The sequence below is a fragment of the Montipora foliosa genome, chromosome 3 (assembly GCF_036669935.1).
Source record: "Montipora foliosa isolate CH-2021 chromosome 3, ASM3666993v2, whole genome shotgun sequence".
NCBI classification, from domain to species: Eukaryota; Metazoa; Cnidaria; class Anthozoa; order Scleractinia; family Acroporidae; genus Montipora; species Montipora foliosa.
Window position 1 is genome coordinate 69,313,906 of NC_090871.1, and position 15,756 is coordinate 69,329,661.

General features: G+C 38.4%; 1 protein-coding gene across 1 annotated transcript; it reads right to left on the reverse strand.

Moving 5' to 3' along the window:
* Nucleotides 1-4,201: 4,201 nt before the first annotated feature.
* Nucleotides 4,202-15,151, reverse strand: LOC137996326 (uncharacterized). The gene is made up of 8 exons (XM_068841727.1): nucleotides 15,032-15,151; nucleotides 10,387-10,621; nucleotides 9,490-9,787; nucleotides 8,739-8,801; nucleotides 8,553-8,650; nucleotides 7,428-7,625; nucleotides 6,729-7,137; nucleotides 4,202-4,827 (listed from the first exon to the last, which is right to left on the reverse strand). The coding sequence occupies exons 1-8, from the start codon at nucleotides 15,046-15,048 to the stop codon at nucleotides 4,709-4,711; spliced, it is 1,437 nt and encodes a 478-aa protein (XP_068697828.1). The 5' UTR covers nucleotides 15,049-15,151; the 3' UTR covers nucleotides 4,202-4,708.
* Nucleotides 15,152-15,756: the final 605 nt, after the last annotated feature.

Sequence of the window (15,756 nt, forward strand, 5' to 3'; positions counted from 1 at the left end):
CAACGGTGGGCACGGAAGTATACTGAAGAAAGTAAAGCTCCTCATTGACAACCTTAAGCACAACGAAAGACATCATACTCTCCCTTTGATATTAAAAATCAATTGACACTGTTTGTCTGCAACAGCTGAGGGCTTGCCTTGTAATTGATAACAAGGAGACACTACAAAGGATTAATTTTCCTAATGTTACACCAAATACCTAAAGAACTCTGCAAAAAAAAAAAGGACCATAGGGAAGTCATTAGGGAGCTTTAGCAACGACGACGGGAACGGGAACGAGAACGTCATCTCAAAACCTAAATTCTCATTATTGTAATCACTTCACGACTATTCCAAGTTTTTTAATGTTAGAAAGGAATGGCAGTCCCTCAGAAATGAAAACATTATGAGCGGCGCTTTATTTAGGGGAGAAAATTAAAATTTATCTTCAAAAGCAGACGTCCTTCATAAAACCTTAAATTTGGTCATTTCACGGTGTTGTTTTGCTGACGACGGCTAACAAATGGACAAAAGTGAAAAACGCACGGGCAGGGCGTGCAAAGCTATTGTCTTTGGTCACTAAATATGCAAATTTCTGACGTTCTCTTTGATGTCGCCCTATTCTCGGTTTTCACATGACGTCACGACCGCCATGTTGGTGCCCCTAAACAAAGAAAAGGCGGTCATGTTCGTGCCCCGACCAAATCCTCCGGGAATTTAACTCTATTATTATGCAAACGCTTCCTTTTGTTTTCGTTGAAAAACATGGCTGTTGATCACGTGAGTGAAAACCAGCAATTGGATAAAGGTTGACAAGGCTTTTAAGCATAATTATGATAATGGTGTGTGCACAGTGAACATGTACATGAATGCATAATCGATGTCCTGCCTTTTGACAAAAACCCACAGTGGTGGTACCTCCTCTTTGTGATAATATGGGGCAATTATGTGGTTATCTGAAGCAAAAACTAACGGTTAAAGCGCGCGACGTTTCGACCAAATTCGGTCATTATCAAGCTTATGAGTGAAAATCAAACAATTTTTCATAAGTACGATCATAAAACAAAGAAGTAAAAGTATGTAAATTATGAAAATGTAAAAAAGGGGTGTTAAAAAACATGCAAGAATAATAATAAAAATGATCACAAACCTTCGCACAAATTGAGTCTGACTGTACATTTTATCAAGTGAAGCTATGATCTTCGCAGTTATGAACGCAATTTTTGCAATTGCGTAGAGAAGGCTAAAACATTCGGGACCTCAACGGGGTTTGAACCCGTGACTTCGCGATTCCGGTGCGACGCTCTAACCAACTGAGCTACGAAGCCACTGACGTCGGGAGCTAGTCATTTGTGGGTCCTAATGATCCCGAGAGGAATGAATCAATGATGAATGGTATATGAAAGGAATCATATATGAACTGCGGATATGAAATCAAGTGAAGCTATGATCTTCTCAGTTATGAACGCAATTTTTGCAATTGTGTAGAGAGAAGCCTGAAAAATTCAGGACTTCAACGGGGTTTGAACCCGTGACCTCGCGATTCCGGTGCGACGATCTAACCAACTGAGCTATGAAGCCACTGACGTCAGGAGCTGGTCATAGAAGATCATAGAAGATCATAGAGGATGAAAAAACTTGGCTAAAAACCTTATCCTTTGGGGCTGCACAAACCTATATAGCCCATATAAGAGAGTATCTCCCCACTTCGGTGTACGAGGTAGAATGGATTTATATTTTGTTGTCGCAAAATATCATTCACTTGATCTATCACATACCATTTGATGCTAGCCTAAGTGTCTACTCAGTTTTCTTCCTCAAAACCCAAATATAGCTGGCCACTGACATTCCCCGTGCTGACGCGCTTAAACAACGGAAATCAATCCTTTTGTTATCACGTACAACCCTACACTACCTATAAAGATGGTTTTCAGCAGATGTCACAGCAGCAATGTTGGTGCACAGAACAATGGAGAAAAAAAGTCTTTTGGGAATTTGGCTCTATGATATTGCAAAACATGAGGCATAATTTGCTGTTGTTTTGTGCACCAACATGGCCGTCTCGTAACGTGATCGAAAACCATCTAGAGCCTCACTAGCAGCATTATTCACAAAAAATCCGCTTTTTTTAATCAAACAACATGGCGGTCGCCAGGCAACGACAGAAATCTAGAATATTTACACGATAGCTTAGAAGGATTTGGGGTTCTCCTATATGTTTATGTGACCATTTTAGACATTTTGGCGGGAAACGACTGTAAGGTTTATCGAGTATTTTCGACTACCGCAGAAAAAAATTCTCGACTACCGCAGAAAAAAAATATTCGACTAGGTCAAAAAAATTCTGGAGTGTCGAAAAAACAGTCGACTCCGAGAAATAATTCTTAACTCACTGCAAAAATTCTCGACTGGTTAAAAAAACTCGCCTCGAAGAAATAATTCTCGACCGAGTAAAAAAAAAAAAACTGGACTAGAGAAAATGATTCTCCACTGGATGAAAGAATTCTGGACTCGACAGAAAAATTATCGACCACTTTTGTCCATTTTGGCTTTCCACATAACATTTCGAGAAGACTGAATCCGACATTTTCACTTTTAGCTGCTATTGAGCTTTCACTCAGAACATGGGCTTGAGTTTCTAAATCGGCGAACGACATTACACTAAAATCCTAACACATGTACAGCTCCAATCGCTTTGGTTGCCCCACTGTATGTTATAAATCCGGATTTTCATCGAACTTTGCCAGAATTGAAGCTGTTTGAAGCCTCGCACGCGCAGAAATCCCCTTCAACGACACTCGACACCACGGCTGTTTCTTTGTTGTCGTTGGAAAAAGTATAGTCTCGTCAAGGGAGTTTCTTTTAGCCAAAGAAATCACCACCTCGTAAATCTACTGTCCGTTTTGCTGCACCGAACAAAGTCAAGCAAGTAATCAGCCAATCATCCCTCAATTTATTTTAACACTCCTGGCTACAATACCAACAAACAAGGATAGAGATAACGTGGATTTTGCAACAATTTAACGTGTCAGTTGGTTTTAATATCCCAATATCACTGACAGGATCCTTTCATTCGCTTTCGAGTTCGTTATGTTTACCCATGGGTTATGTTTACCCTTGCGACCTTGGGTGTTTGTTTTCCATCTGGAAGATGTTTATATTTTCAATTACAACCTCTTCCAAGGGGTTATCGCGCATAGTTTTCAACCAATAAAATATCCGCGTCCTAATGACTTGGAATACCTGAAATTCTTTGTGCATTTTGTTGCACCGAAAAAAGTCAAACGAGATTATAACTCGGAGACCTTTCAGTTACCTAGTAAAAAGCTGGTTTACTATTTATCAGCATCACATCTCATGCTGTGTTTTAATGTATCTCGTATTTTGCTCGTATTCATGGTCCCGAGAAAGAAATTCTTGCCGATTTCGGTGCTCATTTGTTGAAATAAGGGAAGCATATTATGTGAACTGTGAACTTAGCTCACTGACCCTCGCACTTTGTATTAGCTTCGACTGGACTCTTACATGTAAAATGATACTTGAACTCGATTCAACCCCGCGAACGTGTCGTCTTCAAGCCCTTATATGTTGTTCTGATTTCCTGATCCACGCAATTGGCCGCTCTGAAATTCAACTGGGAACTGGGGTGAGTTTCAATTTTTCATTCATCGATAAACTGACACTACCACATGAAAGATCATGTTGAGAATGGTCATTTGGCCAAGTATGGTGCTTTTAGGGTGAACAGAGACCAAGTAATGGACTAGAAACATGGTTCAATATCCCTACAGGCGTCTCTAATTTTGATACAGCGTCCCCCAAAACCATATAACCTCTTAATTTTTTTTATGATTTCTTTGATACTCTTTAAAATGGGCAAACATAGCGATTTTCATCGCAGCTTCTTTCAAATTGTAGGTATATAACGTGATTTTACAGTTGTCACTAAACTGATTAAAAAAAAATTTGATTTGTGGGGACGCTTTGTCAAAATTAGAGACGTTTGTACGGATTTTAAACCGTATTTCAAGGTTCATAACTTGGTCTCCGTTCACCCATAAAGCATCATACTTGGTCAAATGACCAATCTTAACACGATCTTTCATGTGGTGGTGTCAGTTCTTCGATTAGTTAAAATTTAAAACTCGCCCCAGTTCCCTGCTGAATTTCGGAATGGCCAATCGGAATGTCGCGAAATAATAGGTACAGAAAACAACTTTTCCAGAGGTACACTTGTGATTTAATGTTATTTATTAAACAACGTACAATTTTTCTTTCTTTTGTACATTTGTACGTGATCAACTTCATCGCAGTAAATTTCGATTTTTTCTACGAAGTGATGTGAACTGTGAAATCACACCCGCAAATTCTGTCTACATCTGTTTCATCGCAATGCCTCATCCGCAGTGACCATGAATGAACTAAAATAGCAAAGTCTAGTTCCTTTATGTGGTCAAAGGTGGCCGCCATGAAAGATTTAAGTGTAAAGCAAACCATCACATTATCTCTGTTGCTTCGATGGCTTAGTGGGAACTTACTCACCCCTGGGGCCCGATGGCCCGAGTTCGGGGCGCAATGGCTCCGGTTGTATCATACGGGATTCTTATCAAGTGGTTAATCTACTATCCCTGGAGAATGCACTTTTGTGACTACGATGAAAAAAAAAACTCAACTTGTTTTATAACGTGGTATGTATGGTATGCATCCCGCGTAAAAAGGGTATTGACCTTCAAGGGTAAAAGAAAGGAAGGGTGCGGTTTTCCTCCTCCTCATCTAATCTCGGCGCTGTCTTCCCAGTCGGCTGCACAGCTGCAATCTTTGTTTGGGCCTCCTGTGATGGGGCAATTCCTGTCAAATGGAATAAAGAAAGTACGTATGATTTGAACTCAGCAATTTTAGTACGACTTAGAAAGGGCCACCATTGTTATTTTTCGGACTTTTATTGTATTTCTCAGATAGTATGCGCGCTGGCTAAATCAGCGGACAGTATTCTACAGTACGGCCCGCTAATTTTAGAATTTCGATAAAACGTTATGTAGCAAGTATTTCATGTCGTCTCAGTTACCTAAACTTGTAAAACTGTTTGAATCTTGCAAGCAACAACAGTGTAACCCCGCTCTACGGACACCCGCTTAATACAGACACCCGTGTATAGCGAACCGTTTCGTTTGCCCCGACAAAAAGATCATATATTCTCTCCAAAATTTACCCACTACAGTTTTTGACAAGGGACAGAGAAAAATTGTCCTTAATACGGACGCATTTTGGTATGGACAACGACAATTTTTTTCTGTCCCGTGTCAAAAACTGTAGTCTGCCTCCTATTGCAGTTTCACTTCCTTGGCTTTTTGCTGCAGTCATTGCTCGTAGCCTTCATGCTCTTTCACGGCAATGTCGTGTATAGTTAAACTTGAAAAAGAGACAACGTACGTTTTCTAGTCGAAATGTCTGCTATAGCTTTTTATCACTAAAACATTCATGTGTTTGGGCATGTCCCCTTGGTGTCCATATTAACCGGGTTTCACTGTATTTCAAACAGCCAAGAAGATTTAGTTTTTCGGATTTTGACACGGCAATCTACGTGGCAGTTGAAACTTCCGCTTCCAGATGAACCTCAGAGATATGATAAATATCTTACTAACCTCGTTTTCTCGGTAATTATTTTAAGTTACGGATCTTCGTTTTTCCCCATCGTTTTATGGCCCGCGCGCTTCGCTCTTGGGCCATAAATCAACGGGAAAAAAACTCGGTCCATAACTTACAGTAAGGACCTCGAACTCGGTTAGTAAGAGGTATTTACAACTTGGATAGAGTCAATTACTACTTTTATTTTTCTGTTTCCATTCGGCTACTATTTACGGTCTTTTTGGTCGTCGAATTTTACATGCACCGAATCCAACGGAAATGAGCGAGAACAGCTAAACTGCGCAAAGAGAATATGAAGTAAGAAAGTTTATCTCCATGCCCCATGATAACTACTTGAAATCTATTTTTCGATCTCGGCAGTGCTATTTTTGGACCCAGAATGAATTACGTCATTCTTTCGGAAAAATCGTACGTCGACCTTAAAATAATCGAGGAACTAAAAATGGCTTTAAAATAATTATCACAGTAAGAGGGAATGTATGGGGAATTAGCTCTCTTATTTCCTATTTTGTTTCTTCTACAATTATCATAGAAAGAGGGTCATGTGTGGGGGATAAGCTCTCTTACATCATATTCTCTTGACCGCGCCTATTTGGCAGGGACGGTAGCAAGCTGCTTTGTCTAGCAGTGCTTATCAGTCTCCTAAGATAATGGCGGGAAAATGCAGAAACAAGCTGCCTGCTTTTTATAGTCCAAGCAGTATTTCCTCCAATTTGCCTTGTTTCGCTTTTTAGATATACGTATTTTGACATGTTTAAGTGAACAGCATATTTAAGACCACGATAGCATTTCACACATTACAGACTTACTCTTTGCCGGTAAATAACACCTATATAGACCTCTTTCATAATGGTGGCCCATTCGTTTATTCTTTTATAGTTGTATGTTCATTATAACCTTTCTGAACTAGTTGCCATGTGCACAATTCACAACAATAATTATTTACTTCTACAAAGCCATTACTTACAATTTACATACATAGAAAAGAGTTAACAAAATGACAGACGTCATGAAAGTGGTCTATAGTTATCGGTCATGTGTCTCTTAGATTTAACTTTGAATAAATAATGATTTTTTTTTTTAGTTCTAACGCTGTACTATACCTTGAACAAAGTTCCTTTCCCTTATGAAGTAATCCGTTTTGACGATGTCAAAACTTAACAGTGCCTTTTTGGAGTAAAAGACCAAAAGCCTCTCTTCAATTTCCTTAATCAGTTGCAATGCTTTAGCCATATGCTCTTGAGACACCCAACCCTGGACGTCAAGGACTTTCAGATGTCTTGAACTCTTTACATAAAAAGCAAGCTGCCTATTCTTTGCTCTAATTTGGACGCGATTGGTGATGGGACGTGTTTCAGCATTCAAATGGTGTTCAATATCTTGGAAGCAACTCTCTGCAATAGCCTCCTCGTTTTCAGTGATGCCAATTTTGGCGGATTTCTCTACATAAAAAGAGGCGACGCAATATCTGTTCTCTGTAGTTTCTTCACCAGCAGCACAAGGTAGCAAAAGCTGAAATAGAGACGATAGAAATCATTCATTTCTAATTAAGAAAAAAAGCAGCAGCTGTGTTTTTTTTTAAGTTGTCTTGCTCTAGTACTTTTGATGTCATTTGTCATTCATTTATGCATAACTGAAAAAAAAAAGCATAAAGTGATAAATGAAATATAAAAGAAAATTACGTTTGCTGAAACAAAAAGCGTATATATGTATGTACGTATGTAACGTACATAATTCACAAAATAAAGGAAAGAACACCTGTTAGGTCTTAAAGCTAAGTAGCAGTACGCTCCCTCTCTTACCTCTATGGAGTCATCAAGCAATTCCTTAGCCCGTGCATAATTCCCCTCCCTACGGGCCACCGCTGATTCAAGATACTTGAGTTTTGATAGGAGGAAACAATGATTGGTAGAATGATATGTCCGTGATATCACCAGGGCGCGTTTTGCATGTTCCTTTGCCTCCTCGATCTGGTTTTCGTTCAAGTCTAGCACTGCCAGCTGTAAAAATTATATAGATTAAAGTCAGTTGTACTTGTGGACTATGCGAAAAAATGTTATCTGTCGTCATGACCTTTAAGACAAGCGTCAGTGCTGTGAGGGGTGTGGTCATACATGAAGGAACTGACCTTTGTTGTTGCAAAAACATACACATCAAAAGAACTCTCGTTTTTGCTTATTGCACTTCGTACTTCGATGATAATCATTTTCAGATTTGTTTGCCAGAACGAAAAAAAAAAACATTATATTTATGTTTATACAGTAACTATACCAATAATTTTTCTTATAAATAACTCTTTTTTAGTTTTTTTTTTTCCTGGGGAGAAAGCATATTAGAAAACTATAGATTACCACTATGAGCTCCATCTCTAGCTAAGAATAAAATTACATTCATTGTGTGCACATTTAACAGTGAAACGCAATAATATTATTAAGGAGTTAACACTAAAATGAGTTTGAAGCATGATTATACCTACTAACAACAGAGTATTTTTAACTTAAAAAGTGAAAAACTGAACACAGCCGATCGCCATGAATAATAATAATCCTTTGAAATATATTTTTTTATGAACAAACCCGTGCTATTTTTGGACCCAGCAAGTATAAATTTACCTAACGGCATTCTTTCTAACCAATCAGATGCCGACTTAAAAATGACCATGGGGCTAGAAATAGATTTCGAATACTTTTCACTGGAAGATTACAATGTATGGCGGATAAGTTCTCTTACTTTATCCACTCTTGTCAAAAGAGACAAATAAGACAAAATACAGACACACAGATCACACGTTGCAATCTGCATCGCTAACTGACCACATCGTGAGACAAACGATTACATTCTATATTTATTATTACAAAAACACACTATTATTCCAGAAATGCTTCACTCTAGGTATTTCAAACATGGATTAAACAGTCTTGACAAACCTCATATAATACAAGAGGTATCAAATCTGTGAACCGCGCATGCGTGTCAGCATACTCTTTGAGCCTCTCCAAGTTCTCCATGAAGATCTCTCGCATTCCTTAGAAAAAATAAAATAAGCATTTTCCAAGACCAAAGTGCTGTAAACTTACCCCGAATGTAAAACATAAAATGTACCTAAAACTTACCATCATCTGCTAAACGCTGAAAGCGTTTGACAATTGACATTCCCGCCTCGTTGGTCCACATACCTGTTGTAAATATGAAAATTAACAAGTCGAACTGTGGCTTGGTGCTGTTTTTACTCTTATCATATCGACAACGATATTCATCATCACAGCCGTCGAATGTGATGAACTCACGAGGCACAGCCTGAGTGAGTCCGCAATTGTATTTGTTTTTTACCACAACATCGACCAAGAGTTTACTCATTCCACCGTTGTGTGACATGCATCAGTGAAGCGCCCGTCACTGTTTCAAAATTTATCGATAACGGAAATTCACTCAGCGAATCAGATTGCAGGTTTCAAGCAACTGCGGTAAAACACTGATGAAAGATTCGAAATCCTCTACTGGAACCCACAATTAAGGAATTAAACTTAGAATCTGGGGCGCGATCCATTCAACCAAAGTTTCCGGACGGAAGTTTCGATTTTTCCTTGAGGCGAAAAGAATGCGACTTAGCCTGCAAAGCAGAAGTAGTTTGGGTGAGCGAGCGAATTAATCCAAGCGATTAATGATCGACCGCCATCTTGGATCATAAGCTTACAGAGGGATGGGGGCGAAACTAAAAATTATCCCAAGGGAGAGAATGATGGACATAAAGTAGAGGAAGTGCATGATTGACACCACGTGTAACATATCACACACGCCCGATATTCGATCAGGACCCCAAGATCTTAGTATTTTGAAACAATGCATTGTAATGGCGACAATGACCTCGAGGCCTGATTTTCTTGATGGGATGTTCAATAGCAGGCCCCTCCTGGTATTGCTCCAGCCAGGGTCCGGGGAGTGGAATTTGCTGTTCCAGACAAGACACAAACACGTCCTGGTCCCCATCAAAGGAAAAAAGCTTTACGGTGAATGTGAAGACCTTTGGTATTGAGGAGGGAAGCAAGAGGATAACAATTCCTGTGGATCCTTGTAGATCTCGCCGGAAATTATAATCTTCAGCCTGAGTGAAGATCAATCCACTTGGTGAAATATGCACCTTTAAGAAATAGGTTCCATTGTTCTGGAGAGGAGAAAAATGTAGTCAAGCAAACTGAAACAATGACAGACGGTGAGGATCACACTCACTCGTTTATGTACATGCCCGAACTCCCTGGGCGTCATTTAAGCAAGCAGAGACTGGCAAAATCTCTAAGAACGATTGGGGCCGGTGGAAAAAGTGATGGTGATGCTCGACGGAAAATCAAAAAATAATAATCAAACACCAAAATTAAAGGAGATCATACTAAAAAAACCATCTAAATCAAACCTATAATGGTTGCGCTCAAGATGTTAACGATTACTGCTTTAGACTTCTGTTTGGTCTAGACCACCCACACAGTGTCATGGCGTTTTAGTACAGTTCCTTTCAGAATGGGAAAAAAATGGCTTTCCTTCATAAAATCCTTAAGTGAGACAAAAATCTGCAATTTACACTCCTGAGCGAGACCCCCCCCCCCCCCACCCTCCATAAAAAGTATTACTTAATTAATTAATTAATTAATTAATCAATTGTAGCCTTCTTTTAATTTACTTCAGTACAGTATTACCTTTCACGATCCTGATTAACAAAACATCGACCATATAAAAAAAAAAGTGAACGTATAACGTAAGCTGACTTACAATAGCAAAGCCATCTGCAGTGGGAGACATGACACACCTCCAAATTTCCTCCTCTGGAACTTGCAAAATTTCCAGCCGATATTGAATAGCCACATACGGACCAACCAAAAAGCGCGCGGGAATACTCTTCCTTGACAAGCTAAGAGGACCCACGGCGCGGGGGTGTTGACAAAATTCTCCAAATGTGTGGCTTTGCTCAGAGTGTGTTATTATGGGTCTCAAATCTGTCATGTTGCTTAAATAAAAAAAATAAATAAATATATAATAATAAAAATAATAACAATGACATCATTATCATTATCATTATCATTATAGTTATCATTACTATTATCAGCTCCATTTTCCCGTGGCTTCTCAAGGATAAAGGGCAAATTCCAATATATCTTTGCCTTCTCATTTTCAAGCACTGCGTCAGGTAGGCTCTGTTGGTAACATAGCTTTTCATGATGACTTTTCTGGAAATTGTACTTATCCAGTAAGCGGTGGTATATCGGCCTTAGCATCGTGTCCTGCCTGGCTTTGTAGTGTGTCTGGGCGATCTTTGAGCAGGCACATTATTATTATTATTATTATTATTATTATTATTATTATTATTATTATTATTATTATTATTATTATTATTATTATTATTATTATTAACAAAGCGGCTCGGTCACGGATACTTAAGCATGTTTTGAACAATTAAAAGCTTTAATTGTATGGCACAAAGCCTTCCAGAAACGGCCTATTTTTATGAATGATTGGTATATTTGTGTCTTAAAACTGTTTGTAAGGCTTTTTCGCAGTGGATGGCTCGGTTGAAAATGGATTACAATTTGAAAAATTTAGTCTAAATTGAATCTTTCAAATTGTCTCTGTGCGAAAGGTCCTGCAATTTTTCTTCACCTACAGAGGAGAATTTTTAATTAAGACATTTGAAGTTGACGTTAGACATGTGTTAAATTCTCTACAACTAATTTTAGGATAGTGTAGATCAAAAATGTCCGAAATCTTTGTGGCAGTGCTGAGCTCAAATGTTCTCTTGAAACTCCCCCAAAATGCACCAGTGACACTATATATGGTGTTTTATATGAACCCCGTCTTCACGTATCCGGATACTTTTCAATATTACATAACAGTATTGAGTTTTACTCACTCTAAACCAGTGATGTAAAAATCGTTTTTCACGGACAAGAAGTATTCTTATTGGTAACATTTTTTTCTTCACTAGTGACAAATATCGTCTCAGGCTTCTCTGGTGGAGAAAAATCGTATGACCAATAGAATCACTTCATTTTCCCGCCACTGCAGTCGCGGCCGCGCAGCTGAGACAGCAAAACAGTGATTTCCTAAAAAAAATGCTTTGTTGTAGAGAGAGGGGAAAAGATTCTATAATAAATGTCACAGTGGCTCTACACGACATACACTTTTGATACAAATCACTGAAAAGTCTTGGACAAGTGCAGTAATACATGGCTTGTTTTGGGATGATTAGCTCGTTGTATAATGAAACTTAACAAACCTGTTAGACTGGAATTATTCTTAAAAACCCAACATTTATTTAGTAATATCTCAATACTTATATAATAAATAAATTACACCACGGTTGGTTCGCTTTGTGCGATTTTTATTCACTCGTTGTGAAGTATCGCAAGCTCACTCGTTCGCTGCGCTCACTCGTTCGTTTGCGATTCTTCATAACTCGAGAATAAAAATCGTACGCGCTCACCAATCAGGAAGTAATCTCTATTTTCTGCGACTTTTTTCTGTACTGATTCATACATTTTTACGCTGACGCACAGGCAGGCCACCCTCTGTTTGTAGGGCTGTTGTTCATTAAAATCTGTTATTTATAGAAGAAATACAGATGAACCATAAGGTGGCTGTAATTTGCTCCAATATGCAGAATTTAAAGAATGTGATTCAATAAAAGTTTGAGGAAAATGTTAACAGAGTCATGTATCATCTTTTTTTCGTCGTCCCGTGCTGTTTTAAGCGCTATTTTGCGAGATGAATATTTGATCTCGGCGGTTAGAACTAGCCAAGGAGACAAGACAACCTAAAACGCAGATAGCAATTAGCCGCCGGCGCGTGACCTAGTCCACTTTAAGCTGGAACTGACGCCAAGTCAGTGAAATTCTCAACTTAAAAACACCAGCATCCGGTCGATTAGAGATGCCCCCATATCTTCGCCGAATTTGAACTTCATCTTTCGAAATAAATTCAGATGAATAATACGGTAGCTATGATTGGCTCCAATATGCAGAATTTAAAGCAAATGATTCGATATGATGTTAACTGAGTCATGTGCCATCTTTTTTTCGCTGTCCCGTGCTGTTTTAATTTATAAGCGCTATTCACCGAGAAAGGCAATCCTAAAAACCATAAAAAAGCTCTCTCAACATGATCGGTGCAAAAAACCAGACTAAAGGAATTCGAAGCATTTGAGTGTATTCGAATCTACCAATCAGTGCAACGCGACCGTTGGGAACTGCAAGGAGGGGCTGGGAACTGCCAAGGGTCGCGTTGCACTGATTGGCAGATTCGAATACGGTAGACTCAAATGCTTCGAATTCCTTTGGTCTTGATTTTTGCACCTATCATGTTGAGAATGGTTTTTTATCGTTTTCAGAATTGCCTTTCTCGGTGAATAGCGCATATTAATTAAAACACCACGGGACAGCGAAAAAAACATGACACATGACTCAGTTAACATTTTCTTCAAACTTTTATCGAATCATTTGCTTCAAATTCTGCATATTGGAGCCAAACATAGGCACCGTATTGTTCATATGTATTTCTTCTAGGAATATAAACAAAAATCGATGCTCACTTTTCAATAAACAAAGGCCCTACTAACATAGGGTGGACTCCCGTATCCGGATTCACTCTAGTCTCCAGGACTCTTCTGTTAGTTTTTTCTATCGTAGCATGCGCTATTGACGCTGTAAAGACTAGATCCGATGTTCGGCAACGTTATCGAATTTTAAAATATTCGGATTCGTCCGTTCACCGATTTTGGCCTCGGATGGTATTAAAAAATTTCCATCGTGGAGAGAGGATTTTAAAAATGGCGAATTTGCATGCCAGAATCACCGGAAACGTGTGGACAGGTTATTACATTTTGAATAAATAATTGCACTGTTTCGGCGACAGCAGAAATAATAACATGATTGACAGAACGTTCGACTAAGTCATTTTTAAGGTTATAAGTGAGCTTCTTAATATTCCTTTTTAATATTCAGATCTTGGGCAATTTTCTTTTGTGAATGGCGTTTTTCGTTAAATACTGTGGCGATGGTACAAGATACAGCCCTAGAATTTTAAATATCAGGGAATCTCGAGAAGCCCAAGAGGCCACGCAAAAATTTATGAATTTTGAATTATTAAACTAGATAAAAGCCGATTTAATTGAGTGTAAATTGAGTATAAATTTCCGGAAATTTCGTTCCCAAAACAATCTGGTGTTTATTCGTAACTACCATGGCGACAAGTGTGTAACCAATATAATTTCATACGAAAAATCATAAATATTTAACATCATAACACACTAAACAAACTGAATAATTATCTTTTAAGGCCCCTTCCTCCTATTGCATCTAAAGAGCAGGTTTTCATTTAAAAATAAATTTTTTAAAGGTTCTGTTATCAATTTTAGGCGGTAAAAGGGCTTTTCTTGCTTATATAGGTAAAACTGATTAGAGGATGTAGGTGCTTAAATAGTCAACAACGACAAAATTCTAGAAAAAACACCGGATGCAAATTCGTTCTTACAACAAAAGACAGATCGAGCGACAATCGCAATCTCGCGGTCTTCACAGAGTCACAAATTCGATCAAAATACAAAAAAATACACGATCTATAAACATCGCCTCACGGTACAATATTCCTAAACAATTATTATTTTAGTTAAGTACTAATTTCGCTACGAAGTGATTTCATACAATTAATTCAACACTTGACTTTTTGTTCAACGGATGGAGCCGGCATCCAAACTAGATTGAATATCCGATCTAATAAGTCATTCGCATCGACTGGTATTAAATTGTTACCCTTGGTTCTCTACTCTGCATCGAGAGGTTCTCTCCGGGTACTCCCTCTCCTCAAAAACCAACATTTGACTTAATTTGCTTTCATTGTTAATTTCAGTTTACAGTGTCCCCTCAATTAGCGCTCCAGCGCTAGAACGACTAGACACTTTAAATAAAGTTCCTTTCCTTTCCTTAGTTTCCTTTCCTGTCCTTTGAATGCCTGAAGCAGCCAGGATAACTTGTCGTCTTCTTTTGCATCTATGCAACTCATTCTTAGATCATTTCAACCAGCAACAAGAGGACTACTCGCGCCGAGAGAGTCCGGAAAGTTCACGGGCGAGAGCGAGGACGATCGAATGTTTTGATTATTGTTTTTCCGTCTTCACTGAAAACATCATGAGTTTACTTGATCAATGCCATTGGCAAGCGTCTCTCAAACTATAACTATCTAACTAGACGAATAGTTAGTATATAAGTGCTCTCTGTACGACTGAAATGCGTTAAACGCTGGTAAATTCTCCTATGATGGTAGCCGATCTATGACGCACCGGAGTCAGAGAGGTTTTAGAAATTTGTTTTGTAACAATACCAAAAATATCGTAGACTTTCGGATGTGTCTGTAAAGAGAATCTTACCTTTCGCTTATTATCATTTACTTGAGGAATCCACACAGTGGATTTCAATTTCTCAAGCTTTCTTCGCAAATAAACGAACGCTTTTGACGTCCGAAAAACATATCGCATAATAATAGTCATAAAATTTATTCATGGTCGGGGATTCCCCTAAGTTCAAAATTTGAGATGACGAAGCGTACTGGGATGTCTCAGCTATGAGCTGCTTTTTTAAGACCATTTTTCGGATATCGTTTATTGAAAAAAATATTGATAAAGTAAAAACGTACTTTTGGGGGACAAAAAGCTCACGATCGGCAAACGGGATTGCATTTATTCCTGATACAAAATTCGCAGTCCCATAAGTAGTTCTATAAGTTAACAAATTTGAAGAAAAAAATCTTAATAATAAAATTATTAATATTAAAAATATATTATTTATTCTTTCTTCTCACCATTTCATCTCAGTTTAGTTTATTGGACTCACAATCGTTGACAGGTCGCCAGTTGCTATAAACCTTATTTTAAATTTTAATTGCCTGATTAATTATTCTTACAGCGTGGATGTCTTATAGGGCCTCTTCATATGAGCCCGGTTGACCGGGCTGGGGCCCGCTTCTCGAAAGTCCCGAAAACTTTTCGGGCCCGAAAAGCCATTTGTGAAATTGCCAACCGCTTGTTTTGGAAAGCCGATCTTTTAACATGTATTTAAGACAACAAAAAGAAAAATAACTGTGAAGTTTGACGAA